The sequence below is a fragment of the Scyliorhinus torazame genome, chromosome 19 (assembly GCF_047496885.1).
Source record: "Scyliorhinus torazame isolate Kashiwa2021f chromosome 19, sScyTor2.1, whole genome shotgun sequence".
Lineage (NCBI taxonomy): Eukaryota > Metazoa > Chordata > Chondrichthyes > Carcharhiniformes > Scyliorhinidae > Scyliorhinus > Scyliorhinus torazame.
Genome location: NC_092725.1, coordinates 91,732,034 through 91,751,274, shown reverse-complemented (window position 1 = coordinate 91,751,274; position 19,241 = coordinate 91,732,034). Strand labels below are relative to the sequence as shown.

At 43.6% G+C, this 19,241-nt stretch overlaps 1 protein-coding gene across 11 annotated transcripts in view; it reads left to right on the top strand.

Moving 5' to 3' along the window:
* Positions 1-19,241, top strand: part of ppp1r12a (protein phosphatase 1, regulatory subunit 12A) — a 353,486-nt gene that overhangs the window by 166,215 nt on the left and 168,030 nt on the right. For 10 of the 11 annotated variants that reach the window (XM_072484743.1, XM_072484740.1, XM_072484746.1 and 7 more), the window contains exons 4-6: positions 478-637; positions 1,293-1,437; positions 16,423-16,497. In XM_072484743.1, the coding sequence (XP_072340844.1) occupies positions 478-637; positions 1,293-1,437; positions 16,423-16,497 (380 nt within the window). Of the gene's footprint in view, positions 1-477; positions 638-1,292; positions 1,438-15,710; positions 16,151-16,422; positions 16,498-19,241 lie in introns of those variants that run through there. The other variant, XM_072484748.1, reaches the window with a different exon arrangement.

Below are 19,241 nucleotides of genomic sequence, written 5' to 3'. Positions count from 1 at the left end.
TTCCTTCCTTTGTTCCTTATGTCATGAGCCTAAGGGGGATATAAACATAAAAGGTAAATTGGATGTTCTTTATTACATGATGACAACTGCGCAAGCAATATCAATAATTTCTAATCTGATGTAATTCCATTTTTTTTATAAAGCCTTAATTTTGACGTTGTTAATGCAGTGTGCTCTGTAGAGCAGTAGCCTCATCAAAATATCTGGCCAGATTTTAGATTGCCATGTTTTTTGTGTTGTTTCATTGCTGCATGTGGATTTGTTTTCTGTGCTGAAACATTTATATTATATATATATATATATATATATATATATATATATATATATATATATATATATATATATATATATATATATATATATAAAATACAATATCCTCTGAAGTTTTGTAAATGTAATGATGCATACTCAGCATTGGTTAGGTGTGAGGATAACCTGTTTGTTAACTTGCTTTTTGAACTGGCTTTCTTTGTTTAGGAGTGGATATAGAAGCAGCTCGGAAAGAAGAAGAACGAATCATGCTCCGCGATGCCAGGCAGTGGTTAAATAGTGGGCAAATAAATGACAATAGGCATCCCAAATCTGGGGGAACAGCTCTTCATGTAGCTGCAGCTAAAGGCTACACAGAGGTTTTAAAGTAGGTACTTAAAATTACTCCAATACTTTGTACTTAAAAATTAATAAAGGAATGAAATGAGCAAATTGGTTCCTTTTCCATCTGTTACACAATGCACCAGAGTCCCTTGTGTTTCAAAATTATAATTACTGTGGCTAAAATGACTGGTTCATACCCTGTAGCTATTTGATGGAGGTGGGACACTTTGTGATGCTTGCATGCTATTAACAGGAGCATGCAACGTAATTGCTCACTGACTGTTTTAGAAACTATTGTTGGTGACTCATGGCAGTTAAAATGTTGAGAAGTGGTAGTAGGACATTGGAAAGCGGAGTTGAAATCCGTAAAGTGAAGATGGTCGTAAATTACACCCACTAGTGGGGAGTTGGTTGAGTGAGCCTGGTAATAGGGGTGTTCTACTCTGTTAGCATGTTCTTGTCTTGTAAACATCAAACCTTGAGCTTGTCTTGAAGTACATATGACTGAGAAGTGATTGATATAGTGCAGCTGAATCAAAACCTTTTGCTTGGGTTCTTGGACAACTAGCTCAATTTAACTTTTTAAAATGTACATGACAGATCCAGAAAGCTCCTGTAACTCACTAAGATGACATTTATGGGGTGTTCCTTTTCTTAGTTGACTTTTTCCAAAAGTTTACTTTTTTTTAAATCCACAGGCTTCTACTCCAGGCAGGTTATGATGTAAATATCAAAGATTATGATGGCTGGACCCCACTTCACGCTGCAGCACACTGGGGTAAAGAGGAAACCTGCCGAATCCTGGTCGAAAGCTTCTGTGATATGGAGACGATCAACAAAGTGGTTTGTTGCCAGCTACATTTTATTTGTTTGTCGTAACCAGTTTTTTTTTTTCTTGTTTTGAGTCACAAGTGTAAAGAAAAGCAGATGGTTAAGTGATTACACCTAAACTGGAGGGCACCAATACCCTCGGTGGGAGGTTTGCTAGAACTCTTAGGGAGGGTTTGAACTCGTTTGGCAGGGGGATGAGAACCAGAGCTATGGATCAGAGGATAGGGTAGCTGTTGAACAGACAGAAATAGTATGCAGCAAGTCTGTGAGGAAGGATAGACAGTCAATAAGGCAAAGTTGGACTCAGTGGAATGGGTTAAAGTGTGTCTGTTTCAATGCACGGAGTGTCAGGAATAAGGGAGATTAACTTAGAGCATGGATCAGTACTTGGAACTGCGATGTTGTGGCCATTACGGAGACATGGATTTCACAGGTGCAGGAATGGTTGTTAGATGTTCCAGGGTTCAGATGTTTTAAGAAGAATAGGGAGGGAGGTAAAAAAGAAGGGGGAGTGGCACTGTTAATTAGGGAGTGCACCACAGCCGCAGAAAAGGAGGTAGTTCGGGAGGGTTTGTCTACTGAGTCAGTATGAGTGGAAGTCCGAAACAAGAAAGGAGCAGTCACTTTATTGGGAGTTTTCTATAGACCCCCCCCCCAATAGCAGCCGAGAGATAAAGGAACAGATTGGGCGTCAGATCTTGGAAAAATGCTGAAGTAACAGAGTTGTTGTCATGGGTGATTTCAACTTCCCTAATATTGACTGGAACCTCCTTAGTACAAATGGTTTGGATGGAGCAGATTTTGTCAGGTTAGAACAGGAAGGATTCCTGACTCAATATGCAGTAAGGCCGACTAGGGGGGGAGGCCACATTGGAATTGATGCTCGGCAACAAACCAGGCCAGGTGTCAGATGTCTTGGTGGGAGAGCATTTTGGTGACCACAACTCCCTGACCTTTACCATAGTCATGGAGAGGGATAGGAACACACAGTATGGGAAGGTATTTAATTGGGGGAGGGCAAATGATATTGCTATTGAGGATTCTTTGCTACCAGTCCGGATGAAATGATCAGTCGTACACCTCGTTACTTCAACGTATACTTTATTTCACGGCCGGTGCTAAGACCGCTGTATCACTGAGAGTTACAACAATAAGCCAAAGTCAATACATCTGACAGCAGTTCTTATACATTTTTGGTTCATTGCTGAGGGCAGCCCCATCAATTATAATTATCTTTAAAGCCAGCGCAACCATTCCCAAGGCCGTTACTGCAATTTGTCTGGTACGAAAACAAGTGATTACAGCTTGCGACCAAAAAGCCTGTCTTGACATTCCTTCACACAAAGCTTTATCTCACATTTTGTTTTCCCATAAAGTTCCAATCCATCTTGAGCCAAACTCTCATTTATCCATCATCAGCCAAACTCTCACTATTAGACAGGAGCTGAGGAGCATAAAGTGGGAACAATTGTTCTTGGGGAATTGCACAGCAGTAATGTGGGGATTGTTTAAGGAGCACATGCTGCGAGTGCTGAGTTGTTTCTTCCCACTGAGACGAGGAAGGAATGGTAAGGTTGAAGGAGCTTTGGATGACAAGAGAAGTGGAGCTTCTAGTCAAGAGGAAGAAGGAAGCTTGCGTAAGGTTGAGGAAGCAAGGATCTGACTCTGCTCTAGAGGGTTACAAGGTAGCCAGGAAGGAACTCAAAAATGGACTGAGGAGAGCTAGAAGGGAGCATGAAAAAGCCCTGGTGGGAAGGATTAGGGAAAACCCCCAAGGCGTTCTACACTTGTGAGAAATAAGAGGATGATCAGAGTGAGAGTAGGACCGATCAGGGATAGTGGAGGGAACTTGTGCCTAGAGTCTGAAGAGATGGGGGAGGCCCTAAATGAATACTTTGCTTCAGTATTCACGAGAGAGAGGGACCTTGTTGCCCATGAGAACAGCGTGAACCAGGTTAATAGACTCGAACAGGTTGATATTAAGAAGGAGGATGTGCTGGAAATTTTGAAAAGCATCAGGATAGATAAGTCCCCTGGGCCTGACGGGATATACCCAAGGTTACAACGGGAAGCGAGGGAGGAGATTGCTGCGCCGTTGGCAATGATTTTTGCGTCCTCGCTCTCCACTGGAGAAGTACCAGATGATTGGAGGGAGGCGAATGTTGTTCCCCTATTCAAGAAAGGGAATAGGGAAACCCCTGGGAATTACAGACCCATAAGTCTTACGTCTGCGGTGAGCAAAATATTGGAATGGATGCTGAGAGATAGGATTTATGATTATTTGGAAAAGCATAGTTTGATTAAAGATAGTCAGCATGGCTTTGTGTGGGCAGGCCATGCCTCCCAAGCCTCATTGAATTCTTGGAGGATGTGACGTGACACATTGATGAAGGTCAGGCAGTGGATGTGGTGTATATGGATTTCAGTAAGGCATTTGATAAGTTTCCCCATGATGGGCCCATTCAGAAAGTCAGGGGGCATGGGATACAGGGAAATTTGGCTGTCTGGATACAGAATTGGCTGGCCGAAAGAAGACAGCGAGTGGTAGTGGATGGAAAGTATTCCGCCTGGAGGTCGGTGACCAGTGGTGTCCCACAAGGATCTGTTCTGGGACCTCTGCTCTTTGTGGTTTTTATAAAAGACTTGGATGAGGAAGTGGAAGGGTGGGTTAGTAAGTTTGCCGATGACACAAAGGTTGGTGGAGTTGTAGATAGTGTTGAGGGTTGTTGCAGGTTACAACAGGACATTTCCAGGATGCAGAGGTGGGCTGAGAAGTGATAGATGGAGTTCAACCTTGATAAATGTGAAGTGATTCATTTTGGAAGGTCGAATTTCAATGCTGAATGCAGGGTTAAAGGCAGGATTCTTGGAAGTGTGGAGGAACAGAGGGATCTTGGGGTCCATGTACATAGATCCCTCAAAGTTGCCACCCAGGTTGATAGGGTTGTTAAGAAGGCATAATGTGTGTTGGCTTTCATTAACAGGGGGATTGAGTTTAAGAGCTGCGAGGTTTTGCTGCAGCTTTATAAAACCCTAGTTAGACCACACTTGGAATAGTGTGTCCAGTTCTGGTCGCCTCATTATAGGAAGGATGTGGATGCTTTGGAGAGGGTACAGAGGAGATTTACCAGGATGCTGCCTGGACTGGAGGGCATGTCTTCTGAAGAAAGGTTGAGGGAGCTAGGGCTTTTCTCACTGGAGCGAAGAAGGCAGAGAGGTGACTTGATAGAGGTGTACAAGGTGACGAGAGGCATGGATAGAGTGGATAGCCAGAGACTTTTCCCCAGGGTGGAAATGGCTGTCATGAGGGACATACTTTTAAGGTGTTTGGAGGAAGGTATAGGGGAGATATCAGAGGTAGGTTCTTTACACAGAGAGTGGTGGGTGTGTGGAATGCACTGCCAGCAGAGGTGGTGGAGTCAGAGTCATTAGGGACATTTAAGCGATTCTTAGACAGGCACATGGACAGTAGTAAATTGAAGGAGTGTAGGTTAGGTTGATCTTAGATTAGGATAAATGGTGGGCACAATATCGTGGGCTGAAGGGCCTGTACTGTACTGTGCTGTACTGTTCTATGTTCTCTGATTGCAAGATCAGATTGAAATCACAATGGTGCGCAAGTTGCCAGGGAAGGGCAACTTGTAGCCTGACAGACTATTCCTGTCCCATGATGCTAATGGACTCCAAATATCCTCTGAAGTGACCCAACAAACCACTTGGTTCTAAAATCAATTGTCAGAAAGTCAGCCCACCATCACCTCAGAGGATGGGCAAAAATGCAGTCAACTGTTAGGCCACATTGACCAGAATTTCAGTAACGTCATGAATCGTCTTCTAAGCATTTAAATGTTGCATTTAAGTAGCAGTACAGGCATATCAATTCATCTTTGAAATATAGGAATACATTTAGTAGAAGAAAGTGCCTTACATGACTGCAGGATGTCTCAAAATACTTTGCAGCTGATGATATACTTTTTGAACTGCAGTCACTGTTGTAATGTAGAAAACGTGGCAAAGTTGCACACAGCAAGATCCCACAAATGGCAATGTAATGGCCAGATAATCTGCTTTCAGTTGTGTTTATTGAGGGAAAGGTATGGACCAAGATGAGAACTCCTCAAATAGTGCTGTGGGATCTTTTATGACTTTTCAGGAGAGAACAGATTGTGACTTGTCTTGACGAACAGGCTCACATAAACTTAGGCTTTAGTGTCTTGCCTAAATGTATTTATTTTCTGTTTTCAATCATGGGTTAATCCTGTGATAACAGAGCTTTGTAAGGCACTCTCCTAAAACACTAAATTTAGTCCAGTTTTTTTCTCCCTCCCTGTTTTTCCTGAAAGTATTGATTTTTTGCAACAGTGGGGTTTCACAGGTGTTAGGCAACATCTGTCAGCACACTTAGGTGGCCATTCATCAGTGGTAAGAATTGGCAGTCAGTGTTTGCAAGATATTGGGCAAGTGGGGTGTAATGGAGAGGTAGAGCTGTGATTCAAACTGCTCTTTCACTAACAGGTTGCTCTTTCACCTTCCTTGGCTCAGGAGAACTGAAGGTAATTGTCGTGCCTGTATCACTGGCTAAATAAGGTAGCTCAGCACATATACCAGGCTTAATACACAGGCACATTCTTCTTTTTTTAAATTAAGAGTACCCAATTCATTTTTTCCAATTAAGGGGCAATTTAGCAGGGGTAATTTAGCGTGGCCAATCCACCGACCCTGCACATCTTTGGGGTGTGGGGGCGAAACCCACGCAAACACGGGGAGAATGTGCAAACTCCACGCGGACAGTGACCCAGAGCCGTGATCGAACCTGAGACCTCGGCGCCGTGAGGCAGCAATGCTCACCACAGGCACATTCCTGATCCTCTTGACTCCATTGGCCATGCAAAGCACTCGGTGTCAATGTCATGTGAATGTGAAGCTGTTTGGTGGCAAACTGCAGCTGTGCTTGAGGGGTGACCCATAAGGAAACCATGTAACCAGAAAAAGATGTTTCCAATATATTTTTTTAAATAAATAAGTTTAGAGTACCCAATTCATTTTTCCAATTCAAGGGCAGTTTGGCATGGCCAATCCACCTACCCTGCACATAAAGAACAAAGAGCAAAACAGCACAGGGGCAGGCTCTTCGGCCCTCCAAACCTGCGCCGATCACGTCCTATCTAGACCAACCGCCTGTATCCTTCTGTACCCCGTCTGTTCAAGTGCCTATCCAGACTCAGTCTTAAAGGGCGCCAACGTATCTGCTTCAACCACCTCACTTGGCAATGCATTCCAATGCACCACCACTTTCTGTGTAAAAAACACTTACCCCGCACATCTCCATTGAACCTTTCCCTCCCTCCTCTTGAACTTGTGGCCCCTTGCAATTTACATTTCCGCCCTGGGAAAAAGCCTTCAACTGTTCACCCTATCTATACCCCTAATAATTTTATAAACTTCTATCCGGTCGCCCTTCATCCTCCGTCTCGTTCGGGCGAACAATCCCAGTTTATTCAATCTCTCCTCACAGCTAATACCCTCCATTCCAGGCAACATCCTGGTAAAGTGTTGGGGCCACAGCTGTTCTCTTTATATATTAACGATCTAGATGACGGGACTGGGGGCATTCTGGCTAAGTTTGCCGATGATACAAAGCTAGGTGGAGGGGCAGGTAGTATGGAGGAGGTGGGGAGGCTGCAGAAAGATTTAGACAGTTTAGGAGAGTGGTCCAAGAAATGGCTGATGAAATTCAACGTGGGCAAGTGCGAGGTCTTGCACTTTGGAAAAAAGAATAGAGGCATGGACTATTTTCTAAACGGTGACAAAATTCATAATGCTGAAGTGCAAAGGGACTTGGGAGTCCTAGTCCAGGATTCTCTAAAGGTAAACTTGCAGGTTAAGTCCGTAATTAAGAAAGCAAATGCAATGTTGTCATTCATCTCAAGAGGCTTGGAATATAAAAGCAGGGATGTACTTCTGAAGCTTTAGAAAGCACTAGTTAGGCCCCATTTAGAATACTGTGAGCAATTTTGGACCCCATACCTCAGGAAGGACATACTGGCACTGGAGCGGGTCCAGCGGAGATTCACACGGATGATCCCAGTAATGGTCGGCCTAACATACGATGAACGTCTGAGGATCCTGGGATTATATTCATTGGAGTTTAGGAGGTTGAATGAAATGAAATGAAATGAAAATCGCTTATTGTCACAAGTAGGCTTCAACGAAGTTACTGTGAAAAGCCCCTAGTTGCCACATTCCGGCGCCTGTTCAGCGAGGCTGGTACGGGAATTGTACCGTGCTGCTTGGTCTGCTTTAAAAGCCAGCGATTTAGCCCAGTGTGCTAAACCAGCCCCAGGGGAGATCTAATAGAGGGGAGATCTAATAGAAACTTACAAGATAATGAATGGCTTAGATAGGGTGGACGTAGGGAAGTTGTTTCCATTAGCAGGGGAGACTAGGACCCGGGGACACAGCCTTAGAATAAAAGGGAGTCACTTTAGAACAGAGATGAGGAGAAATGCCTTCAGCCAGAGTGGTGCGTCTGTGGAATTCATTGCCACAGAGGGCGGTGGAGGCAGGGACGTTGAGTGTCTTTAAGACAGAAGTGGATAAATTCTTGATTTCTCGAGGAATTAAGGGTTATGGAGAGAGCGCGGGTAAATGGAGTTGAAATCAGCCATGATTGAATGGTGGAGTGGACTCGATGTTCCGAATGGCCTTGCTTCCGCTCCTATGTCTTATGGTCTTAAACCTTTTTTGTACCCTCTCCAAAGCCTTCTGGTAGTGCGATGACCAGAATTGTACACAGTATTCCAAATGTATCCATACCTGCGTTCTGTATAACTAACATAATTTTTGAGCTTTTATACTCGATACCCCATCCTATGAAGGCAAGCATGCCATATGCTTTCTTTACCACCATTTCCACCTGTGCTGCCACTTTTAAGGATATGTGGATCTGCACGCCCAGATCTCTGTGTCTCTATGCTCCTGATGTTTCTGCCGTTAATTTTATATCTCCCACTTGAATTGGATCTACCACGATGCATCACCCCGCATTTGTCCGGGTTAAATTCCATCTGCCATTTCTCTGCCCAATTTTGCAACCTATCTATATCCTGTTGCATTCTCTGACAATCTTCATCACTATCCACAACTCCTGCAATCTTAGTATCATCCGCAAACTTGCTAATCAGACCCGCTATGTTTTCTTTCAAGTCATTTATATATATTACAAAGAGCAGAGCTCCCAGTACTGATCCCTGCGGAACACCACTAGTTACAGACCTCCATTCGGAAACACACCCTTCCACTGCCACCCTCTTGCCTTCTATGGCCAAGCCAGTTCAGATCCATCCACCTCGTTCAACCCTGACCCCATGTGATTTAATCTTTTGCACCAGCCTGCCATGAGAGACCTTATCAAATGCTTGACTAAAATCCATGCAGACAATATCCACAGCCCTTCCCTCGTCAATCATTTTTGTCACCTCCTCAAAAAATTCAATTGAATTAGTGAGACATGACGTCCCTCATACAAAGCCATGCTGTCTGTCGCTAATAAGACCATTCACTTCCAAATGTGAGTAGATCCTATCTCTGAGAATCTTTTCCAACAATCTCACTGTCACTGACGTGAAGCTCACTGGCCTATAATTACCCGGATTATCTATGCAACCCTTCTTCAATACATTGGCTATCCTCCAATTCTCTGGGATCTCACCTGTGGCCAACGAGGACGCAAAGATTTCTGTTAAGAGGCCCAGCGATTTAATCTTTTGTCTCCCTCAGTAATCTGGAAAAAATGCCATCTGGCCCTGGGTATTTGTCTACCTTAATGCTTTTTAACGCACCTCGTAATAACGACCTGTTCTAAAGTGTTTTAGCATCCCTCTGAAATATCACCAATCAATGTGTGCAGGGTAGGTGAATTGGCCACGCTAAATTGTCCCTTAATTGGAAAAATGAATTGGGTACTCTAAATTTTTTTATTTTAATTACCACCTTAACCCTCGGACAACACTCGTCCTTTTCTTTGGGTTGTGGGGGTAAAACCCACGCAAACACGAGGAGAATGTGCACACTCCACATGGACAGTGACCCAGGGCCACCGTGCTGCCCTAATATTCCAATATATTAACACCAGTAAATACTCAATCTGTTTGCACGGTTCTCATTAATCACTTTGTTCAAAAATTTTGATACACAAGCCAGCATTATAAACTTGCTTGCTATTTTGAAGCTTTGCTGGAGAGCTGCACCCGATGTTTTGTTGACCGTGATCTTCCAGGTTCATTTTCCTGTCACACTGTTTACAAATTGGAACACAAAAGACTGCAAGCAAGAATGACATCCCATTTCCACTAATCATGGACTGGCATTTTTACTCTGGTTGTAAATGGTGCATAAAGCTGAAGTTGGAGTGTAACTTTGATCAGATCAGATTTTTAAGGGGCAAATGTGTGGTTGGGCAATTGGGATTCCAGATTTCCTTTGCCGCAGTCTTGCAATGACAGGTAACAGGAATGAAAACTTGCTTCACAATGAAGTTATGACAAGAGTGTGGTAGTGCAAGGGTAAACGGGGTTAGTGTTTCGTGTGAGGAGCTTAGATGTGCTTTTGATGTACTTTGATCTAATGGCAACAAAGTAGGCTGCAGTTGAAATCACTATAATAAAGTAGACAAAATTCTATGTCACCCTAGCAATGATCCATGAGAGGATGTTTTCTTGGTATGGCTTGAGGTAATCAAATTCCCAACGATTGGCTTTGATTTTGTTTACGGAAAACAAAATTCAAACCTTTTGGGAATAAATGCTTTGCTGACATATTACATTTTTATAACCTGTTCAACGTAGCAAAATGCTTTCCGGGAGGATTAACAATTGACATTAAAGCCAAAGGAGGAGTTATCAGGACAGGTGACCAAAACCCTGATCAAATATATAGGTTTTTAGGAATGATTTAAAGGAGGACGAACCGGTTTTAAGGACGGACTTCCAGAGCTCTGGGCTAAGGATGCTGACAATATGCCTGTCACTCGCTAAGCAGTTAAAATCAGGGATGTGCAAGAGGCCAGAATAGGAGGGGGCATAGAGACCTTTGAAGGCTTGCAGGTCTGGAGGAAGTCAGAGATGGGTAAGTGTAAGACATGGAGGAATTTGAAAACAAGGTTAAGGGTTTTAAAATCAGGATTAATCAAGATAAAGCCAATTTTGTATTCATGCTGCTGTTTCTTTTATTTCATGCTGAGAAACGTCAAGTGGCACTCTCAAATGCCTTTTGGAAGTCCACGTATGACATGTCAAAGGCATTATCCTCATCGGCCCTCTCCTCGACATAAAACTGAAGCAAGTTAGTTGATCTTTAAATCTGCGCTGGCTTTCCTTCTTCCACACTCGTATGAATGACTTTTTTGTCTCAAATTATCATTTCTAAAAGCTCTCCTACCACCAAAGTTCAAGTGCTAAGCCTGTAGTTGCTGAATTTAACCTTGCATCCTTTTTTGAATAAGGGTGTAACTTTTGCAGTTCTCCAGTCCTCTAGATGGTAACCTACAAAATACTTCCAGCAATATAATGGTGCCATTGGGAGTCAGTTAGCACAGGTGGTTAGATGGCCGGTTTGTGATGTGGAGCTACGCCTATTCCTGAATCGGCTGAGGTTATCCATGAAACCTTCTCCATCAAACAAACCCCTTACCTGTGGTGTGGTGACCCTCTGGGTAAATCCCCACCAGTCAGTCAGCTCTCTCTCAAAAAGGGAGTGCAGCCTATGTCATTGAGGCTGAGGCAACTTTCACTTTTATGGGACCTCCATTGTTTCTTTGTTTTAACCTTCAGGACCACCTTCACCTCAACCATGCCTGCACCAGTTTTCTCGCAAGTTGTATGACTGGGGCAGTAGGGGCGGCTTTAAATGAAATAGTGGGATAAAGGGATTACCTGAAGGAAGACATTGTATATTCAAGGGAACGGGCCAGGCAAAAGAGCATGGTCGCAAAAAGGATAATAATCAGTGTGGCCGGAAGGGTCCAAGTATGCAAATTTGTGTGACCGCAAATAAGGCCAGAGTTTCAAAAAAATAGTGAAGACAGAACTCGAAGCACTGTATCTGTGAGTAACATTTGTAACAAAACAGATGAATTGTCAGTTCAAATGTAAATAAATATCTGTGATAGCCATTACAGAGAAGTGGTTGCAAAGTGACCATGGCATATTCAAATGGACTTGCATTTCGGAAGGACAGGAAGCTAGAAAAAGATGGTGATGTAGCTTTGTTAACTAAGGATGACTCTAGTACAGGAGTGAGAGATGACCTTTGTTCTAAAGATCAAGATGTAGAGATGAGAATTCTATATATTTGTGATGTAGAGATGATAAATAACAATGGTAAACACGGTGGCATAGTCGTTTGCACTGCTGCCTCACAGCACCCGGGCCCCGGGTTCGATTCCGGCCTTGGATGACTGTCTGTGTGGAGATTGCGCATTCTCCCCATGTCTGCGTGGGTTTCCTCAAGCTGCTCCAGTTTCTCCCAAAGTCCAAAGATGTACAAGTTAGGTGGATTGGCCATGATCAATCCGCGGGGTTACGAGGACAGGGCAGGGGAGTGGGGCTCGGTAGTGCTTTTTCAGAGGGTAGGTGCAGACTGGTTGGATGGAATGGTCTGCTGCGCAAAGGAAAAAAAGTCACTTGTGGAAGTTTTTTTAATTTGTTCATGGGACTGGGTGTCCAACATTTATTGCCCATCCCTAATTGCCCTTGAGGGGGTAATTAAGAGTCAACCACATTGCTGTGGGTCTAAAGTTGCATGTGGGCCAGACCAGGTAAGGATGGCAGATTTCCTTCCCTGAAGGACATTAATGAACAAGATGTTTTTTTTACAACAATTTGGACCCAGGTCCCCAGAGCATTACCCTGGGTTTCTGTTTTTTTTAACAGTCCAGTGCCAATACCACTGCGCCATTGCCTCCCCATAATTTCTAGGTCCGTTAACAGTCGCCACAATGTAGGATGGAGTACAAAGAAATAAATCATGGGAGCTTGAAAAAAGGTATGGCACTAATCATCAGTGATTTTAATCTACATATAGATTGAACAAATTAGATTGGCAAAGTTAGCCTGTAAGATGAGTTGATTGGTTTTGGAACAATTTCTTTGATGAGAATGTTCGAGAGTCAACCAGGGAGCAGTCTATTTTAGACTATATACAATGAGACAGGGTTAATTAAGGATCTCCGTGAAGGGGGCCTTCAGTAGTGGCGATGATAACATGATTGAGTTTCACATTCAGCCTGAGGGAGAGAAGAGTGGGTCGAGATCAAGTGTTTTAAACTTAACGGCAATTGCAAGGGTATGAAGACAGAGCTGGCTAACGTGAATTGAGAAATTGGGTTTGCAGTAAATGGAGTTGCAGTGGAAGACATTTCAGGAGCAATTTCATAATATTAACAAAGATACATTCGACTGAGAAAGAGCGACTTTGGGAAAAGGATGCACCATCATGGCTAAATAACAATGTTAAAGGTAGTGTCAAATTGAAAGAAAAAACACTGCTCTGCAGCCACTCAGTGACATTCTTAACCTGCCACCAGCAAGGCAATGTAACACCCTGGATTCATGGCTGCAGTCACAGAAATGCCTTTCTGTTCCCTTTATTATTGAATCCCTTGTCATGTTTTTCCACCCAGTCTTTCTTCTGCCCCAGTTGTCCAACCGAGCCTGCCATGGGCAAGGCTCTGGCTGCACACTGTTTGAAAAATATATATTTTTATTTCAGGCATTTTCAATTCATGTACAAAACATTCATCTTTATACACGTGCCGTAATATAAAAAAACCTCCATTTCCTTTAACACCCCACATGCTGCACTTTATACTTATTTTTTAAAAATAAATAAATTTGGAGTAACCAATTCATTTTTTCCAATTAAGGGGCAATTTAGTGTGGCCAATCCACCTAGCCTGCTCATCTTTGGATTGAGGGGGCGAAACTCACGCAAACACTGGGAGAATGTGCAAACTCCACACGGACAGTGACCCAGAGCGGGGATCGAACCTGGGACCTCGGCGCCGTGAGGCAGCAGTACTAACCACTGCGCCACCGTGCTGCCCTTGAACTTTATACTTTTATACAAAACAACGATAACCCCTAACAAAACATACTCTTCCCCCCCCCCCCCCCCCCCAAACTGACGTATACCACTCCTTAAAGAAGGCGATGAACAACCTCCACCTCAAGAGGAACCCCTCCTCTGATCCCATAATGGCAAACTTTATCTATTTCAAATGTAGGTTACTCACCCACCCTGCTGCTTTGGGCGGCTCTTCAGCCCGTCACCCTAACAAGATCTGCCTCCAGGCTATCAGGGAGGCAAAGGCCAATACATCAGCCTTTCTCCCCACCTGCACTCCTGGATCCTCCGACACTCCAAATATCGCCACCCACAGGCTCGGGGCCACCTTCGCTCCCAAGATCTCCGACATAACCCCCGAAAAAGCCACCCAATACTCCTCCAACTTCGGGCAAGACCAGAACGTGTGTGTGGTTTGCTGGCCCCCTTGAACACCGTCCACATTTATCCTCCACCTCTGGAAAAACCTCATCCGTGATACTGTCATTTGCGCCCAGTGCCCAATTTGAATTGTATTAGGCTCCGTCTTGCACAAGAGGAGGTCAAATTTATCCTCCGCATGGCCTTGCTCCATACTACCACTTCGAATATCCCCCTTCCCCACCCACAGCCCCTCCTCCCACTTCCGTTTTACCGCATCCAGGGAGGCTCTCTCCCACTCTATTAGCTCTCCATAGATATCGGCGAACTTACCCTTCCCTATTTCCTCCTCAGACACACTTTACAAGCAATGACTGGGGTGGCAACCTCCGAAACGTAGCCAGCTCCTTCCTCACAAAGTCTCTGATTTGTAAATACCAAAATCCATTACTCAACAAACTTCCCCACCAACTATGCAAACCTGCCCTCCGGGAACAAATCCCTGAACCTCTCTAACCCCTCTCGCTCCCTGAACGTTGAGTCCAGCCCTGCTGAAATAACGCTACGATTATCACAAATTGGCACCCACAGCGGCATGCCCTTAATCCTAAAATGTTCACCACACTGATTCCAGACTCTTGAGCAACGCAACCACCACTGGGCTCAGAGTATTTGGCCAGCGAGAACCGAAGAGGCGCTAACACAAGTGCCTTCAAACTTGTCCCCCTGCACGAAGCATCCTCCATCTGCCCCTACATTGACCCTTTCCCCCATGTCCTACTTTCCGAGACTTCTGCAAGTTCGCTGCCCAGTAATAATTCAACAAACTCGGCAAATCCAACTCTCCCCTCCACCTGTCCCTCTGCAAAACACCCTCCTAAACAGAGGTACCTTACCCGTCCAACCAGAGGTACCTTACCCGCCCATATAAAATCCAGAATGAACCTGTTTATCCTCCCAAAAAAGACTTGGGCACAAAAGTCAGGAGACTCTGAAAGACAAACGGAAACTTTGGTAAGGCCGCCGTCTTCACTGTCTGGACCCTCCCTGCCAATGAAAGTGGAAGAACATCCCACCTCTTGAAGCCCTCCTTCATCTCCTCCACCAAATTAGTACAAAATTCAACTTCAACAGAATTAACAATACTGAGTAGATAATACGAACGAAGATATACTTAACCGTTCAAAAAAAAATAAATCCCTCCCTCCCGCTGAATAACATTTCCCCAGTCCAAGTCATAGGCGAACTCACCCAATATCCAAACCCTTCAAACTCCCCCCAATCCATGGTTCCTTAAAATGTTACTTGCCTCCTGGTGTATCAAAGTAGTACTCCTTTACCCCATGCGTGACCCACAGGTGAGCAGGGTACATTATCCCAAACAGCACCGTGTTCCTGAATAGGGCTGCCATGGCCCTATTGAAACCCACTTGGCCAGCTCCGCTCCCAATTCCTGGTAAATATGAACCATATGGCATTCCAGAGTCTTCTTCACCCACTTCAGAATCTTCTCCTTGTCTAGGTATCAGTGTAGTCTCACGATGATTGCCCAAGGCAGCTCCCCCACTCTCAGTTTCCTCCTCAACAGCCGGGATGCAAATGGTGGCCAGTGAATATAGTTTGTGGTGGGGACCAAAGACAAAGGTTTCAGTCTTCGCAGTACTTGGTTGGAAATTTATTTTTGTGCAATTTTTGATGTTGGAGAAGCAGTGTGAGCAGAGACAGTGGAGGGGTCTAGAAAAGTGATGGTGAGATGGAGCTGAGATGTCAATGCATATATGGAATCATATGTATTTGGATAATTTGTCTAGGAGTGGAATCTAGATGGAAAAACCGAAGGGCTCCAAAGATAGATACACTAGTAGCTCCAGAGCCAGTGGAAAGAAAATCCATCGCAGGTCACTTCCAACTTCAATTCCAGTGGAAAAGAATGAAACTAAACGAGGGCAGTTCCACCCAGTTGGATGATGGAAGAGAGACGTTGGAGGTGGATTATGTTGTCAGCTGTGTCGAAGACTGCAGACCATTCGAGAAAAATGAAGAGGGATAGTTTACCTTTGTCAAAGTCACCGGGGATATCATTTGTGATTTTGCTAAGAGCCATTTCAGAACCGTTGTTGGGCTGGATATCTGGTTCAAAATGGAATTGTACACTGGATGGGCATGGATTTGGGAGGTGACAAGACGTGCAAGGACTTTGAAGAGAAAAGGGCAGTTTGAGATGGGGCAAAGACCAGTCATGGTAAGTTCTTGAGAAGAGTTTATAATGGCAGATTTGAAGTGGAAGACACTTGAGTGTAAACAAAAAACAATTATCAGTGAATGTGGTGGCTGATCACTGACCCCTCTCAATTCCCAAGAGAGTATTGTGAAGGGTTTGAGAAATGTTACCATGTCCTTTGAAACTGTCTAGCCCAGTTTGTGCTTTATTAACTTGAATTAGGCGCATGGATTAGAAGAAAGATTTTCCTTTTCTATCAACCTCTTTTTGAGACTTCTAAATGTTGTCCATAGGGGCAGACAGCTTTTGATGTAGCTGATGAAGACATTCTTGGGTACTTAGAAGAGTTGCAAAAAAGGCAGAATATGGTAAGTATCTGGCACCTATTTCAAATCGTTTTTATTGATGGCCTTTTGACAGGAGGTGAATTAGTTCAATAATAATTATTGTAATTGGACTATCCATACAAAAACATATAAAGTTTTATGCTGAGTAACTAAAGATGGAAAAAACCCTCCGGTCATAATATTAAAGCTGCCTTACATGGAAACATAGAAAATCGGAATAGGAGGAGGTCATTCATTATGATCATGGCTGATATAAAATCATAGATTCCTTACAGTGCAGAAGGAGGCCCATTGAGTCTGCACCAACCCTTTGAAAGAGCACCCCAACCAACCTTTGGACACAATGGGCAGTTTAGAATGGCCAATCCACCTAACATCACATCTTTGGATTGTGGGAGGAAACCAGACCATCTGAAGAAAACCAACACAAACACAGGGAGAACGTGCAAACTCCACAAAGTCACCCAAGGCCGGAATTGAACCCAGGTCCCTGGCACTGAGGCACCATGCCTCTCTTGATCATCCAATTCAATTGCCTAATTCTGCTTTCCCCATATCCTTTGAACCCTTTTGCCCCAAGACCTATATCTAACTGCTTCTTGAAAACTACTTTCTATGGCAACAAATTTCACAGGCTCTCCGCTCTCTGGTGAAGAAATTTCTCCTCACCTCTGTCCTGAATCGTCCACCACATATCCTCGGAGTGCGACCCCTGATTCTGGACACACCTACCATTGGGAGCATCCTTCCTGCAGCTACCCTGTTTAGTCCTGTTTGCAATTTCATAGGTTTTGAGATCGCCCTCATTCTTCTGAACTCAGCGAATGCAAACGTAACCGATTCAATCTCTCTTCGTAAGTCAGTCCCGCCATTCCAGGAATCGGTCTGGTAAATCTCGCTGCACTCCCTCCAGAGCAAGAACATCCTACCTCTGATAAGGAGACCAAAACTGCACACACTCTTACAGGTGTGGCATCACTAAGGCCCTGTATAATTGCAGCAAGCTGAACCCAATAGAACTTGAGTACTTATCGTTTAAATCAGAATTGACATCTTTACGGAAATTGAACTTTCACAACCATGGAAGACACATACACTGCCCCTTTTAGCCTGTTGGTTTTCAGTATGTTTTGGAGTGGCAAATGTTGTTTTGGACAACTGTCATTGTGCACAACTAAATAATGCTGTTTTAATATTCTATGCAAGAAAAATCTGTTTGAAATTCCGATGTGTGGAATCTCTGCCTGCATATAATTAGTTCAAAAAACCTGACTGCTGCCACGTATAATTCTGCATGTATATCAATGGTTCTGCTACCAGTAAGTTCTTATTTTGCCTGTTGCTATCCCCTGGTGACACAATTCACAAGCACTGAGTACATTTTCACATCAATGAAACCTGTGGCACTCAACTTTACCTCTGGTCAGTCATCAAGTCTGCATTTTTTTCTTCCACCTCCAGAAAATGGTTTTCCTCTCATTTACTGACGTCCTTAACCCATTGCTTCACAGGAATTCGGTTCTCACTTTGCCAGAGTCCTCTCTTCTTTTCCCTCCTCCTTTCACAAACCTAAATTGGTTTCACTCTGCGGCTTTCCCTCACCCAATAGCATGTGTCCTTGCTATGTTACATTAGCTCTTTCCCCATGATGTTAAAATTTTGGGATTACCCTGTGATCTTGTTTCACTTAAGTAAACCTCTCGAGCTGGCTGTTCCAACCTTCCTCACCATCTGCTCTTCAACTCGGCATTAACATTCTTTGGAACTCTGTCAAAAAAAAATAATTACTTGCATTTAATTTGGGGGAAATTATGGGGTTGTCATCATCAAATATTATCACTGGACCAATAATTCACTGGACTAGTAATCCAGAAACACAGAGTAATGCTTTCGAGACCTGGGTTTCGTTTAGGAAAGGAAATCTGCCATTCTTACCCGGTCTGGCCTACATGTAACTCGAGACACACAGCAGTGGTTGACTCTGAAACAGCCTTCTGAAATAGCTTAGCAAGCCAATTATTTCTAGGCAATAAGAGATGAGCAATAAATGCTGGACCAGTTAGCGATGACCACATCCCGTGAATGAATAAAAAATATATACTTTACAGCAAATATGAATTAAAATTGACTGTAGGTATTGATTTTGAGACTCCTTTGCCACTGTTTGGGGAGAGGCCAATACATAAAACTGCCTAATCCATGTCTGTTTCCTCAGAGTCAAGAGAGCAGAAGCAAGTTGTTTGCTATGAACCAGTTAGAATACAGATGCATACTGTTAGCCACTTGAGTTCCAGAGAAATTGATGTTTGATCTGTTGAGTCCCAACAATTATCCATCAGACTGGTACCAGCCAGAAGCTGTCTGTGTTCTTCAAATCTTTTCAGGTCTTTACAGTGATGTTTGCCAAGAAAAAAGATAAATGAATTTTCATTCCAGACTCGGTCCATGCCTCCGACAGCTGTTCTTGCTGAAAAAATGTTACTTGAGGTGTAAAATGAAATATCCCAGCAACAAATGCATACATCATTGAGACATGGTCTTTCGAACTCCGATGCGCTGCTTCCTAAAATGTGGTTTAAGCATTCGGTGTGCAATGTCTTTGAGGATCCTTTATCAAAATGCGGTTGGTTCCCATAGATTGGAGAACGGATGGTTCCTCAATTTCAGTCAATTGCTTTTTCTGAAATTAAAAAATAATATGCCATAGCATAAAACAGCATTTTGGGTTCAGAATTTGAAATATTTTCTGTTTTCCATGTATAGTT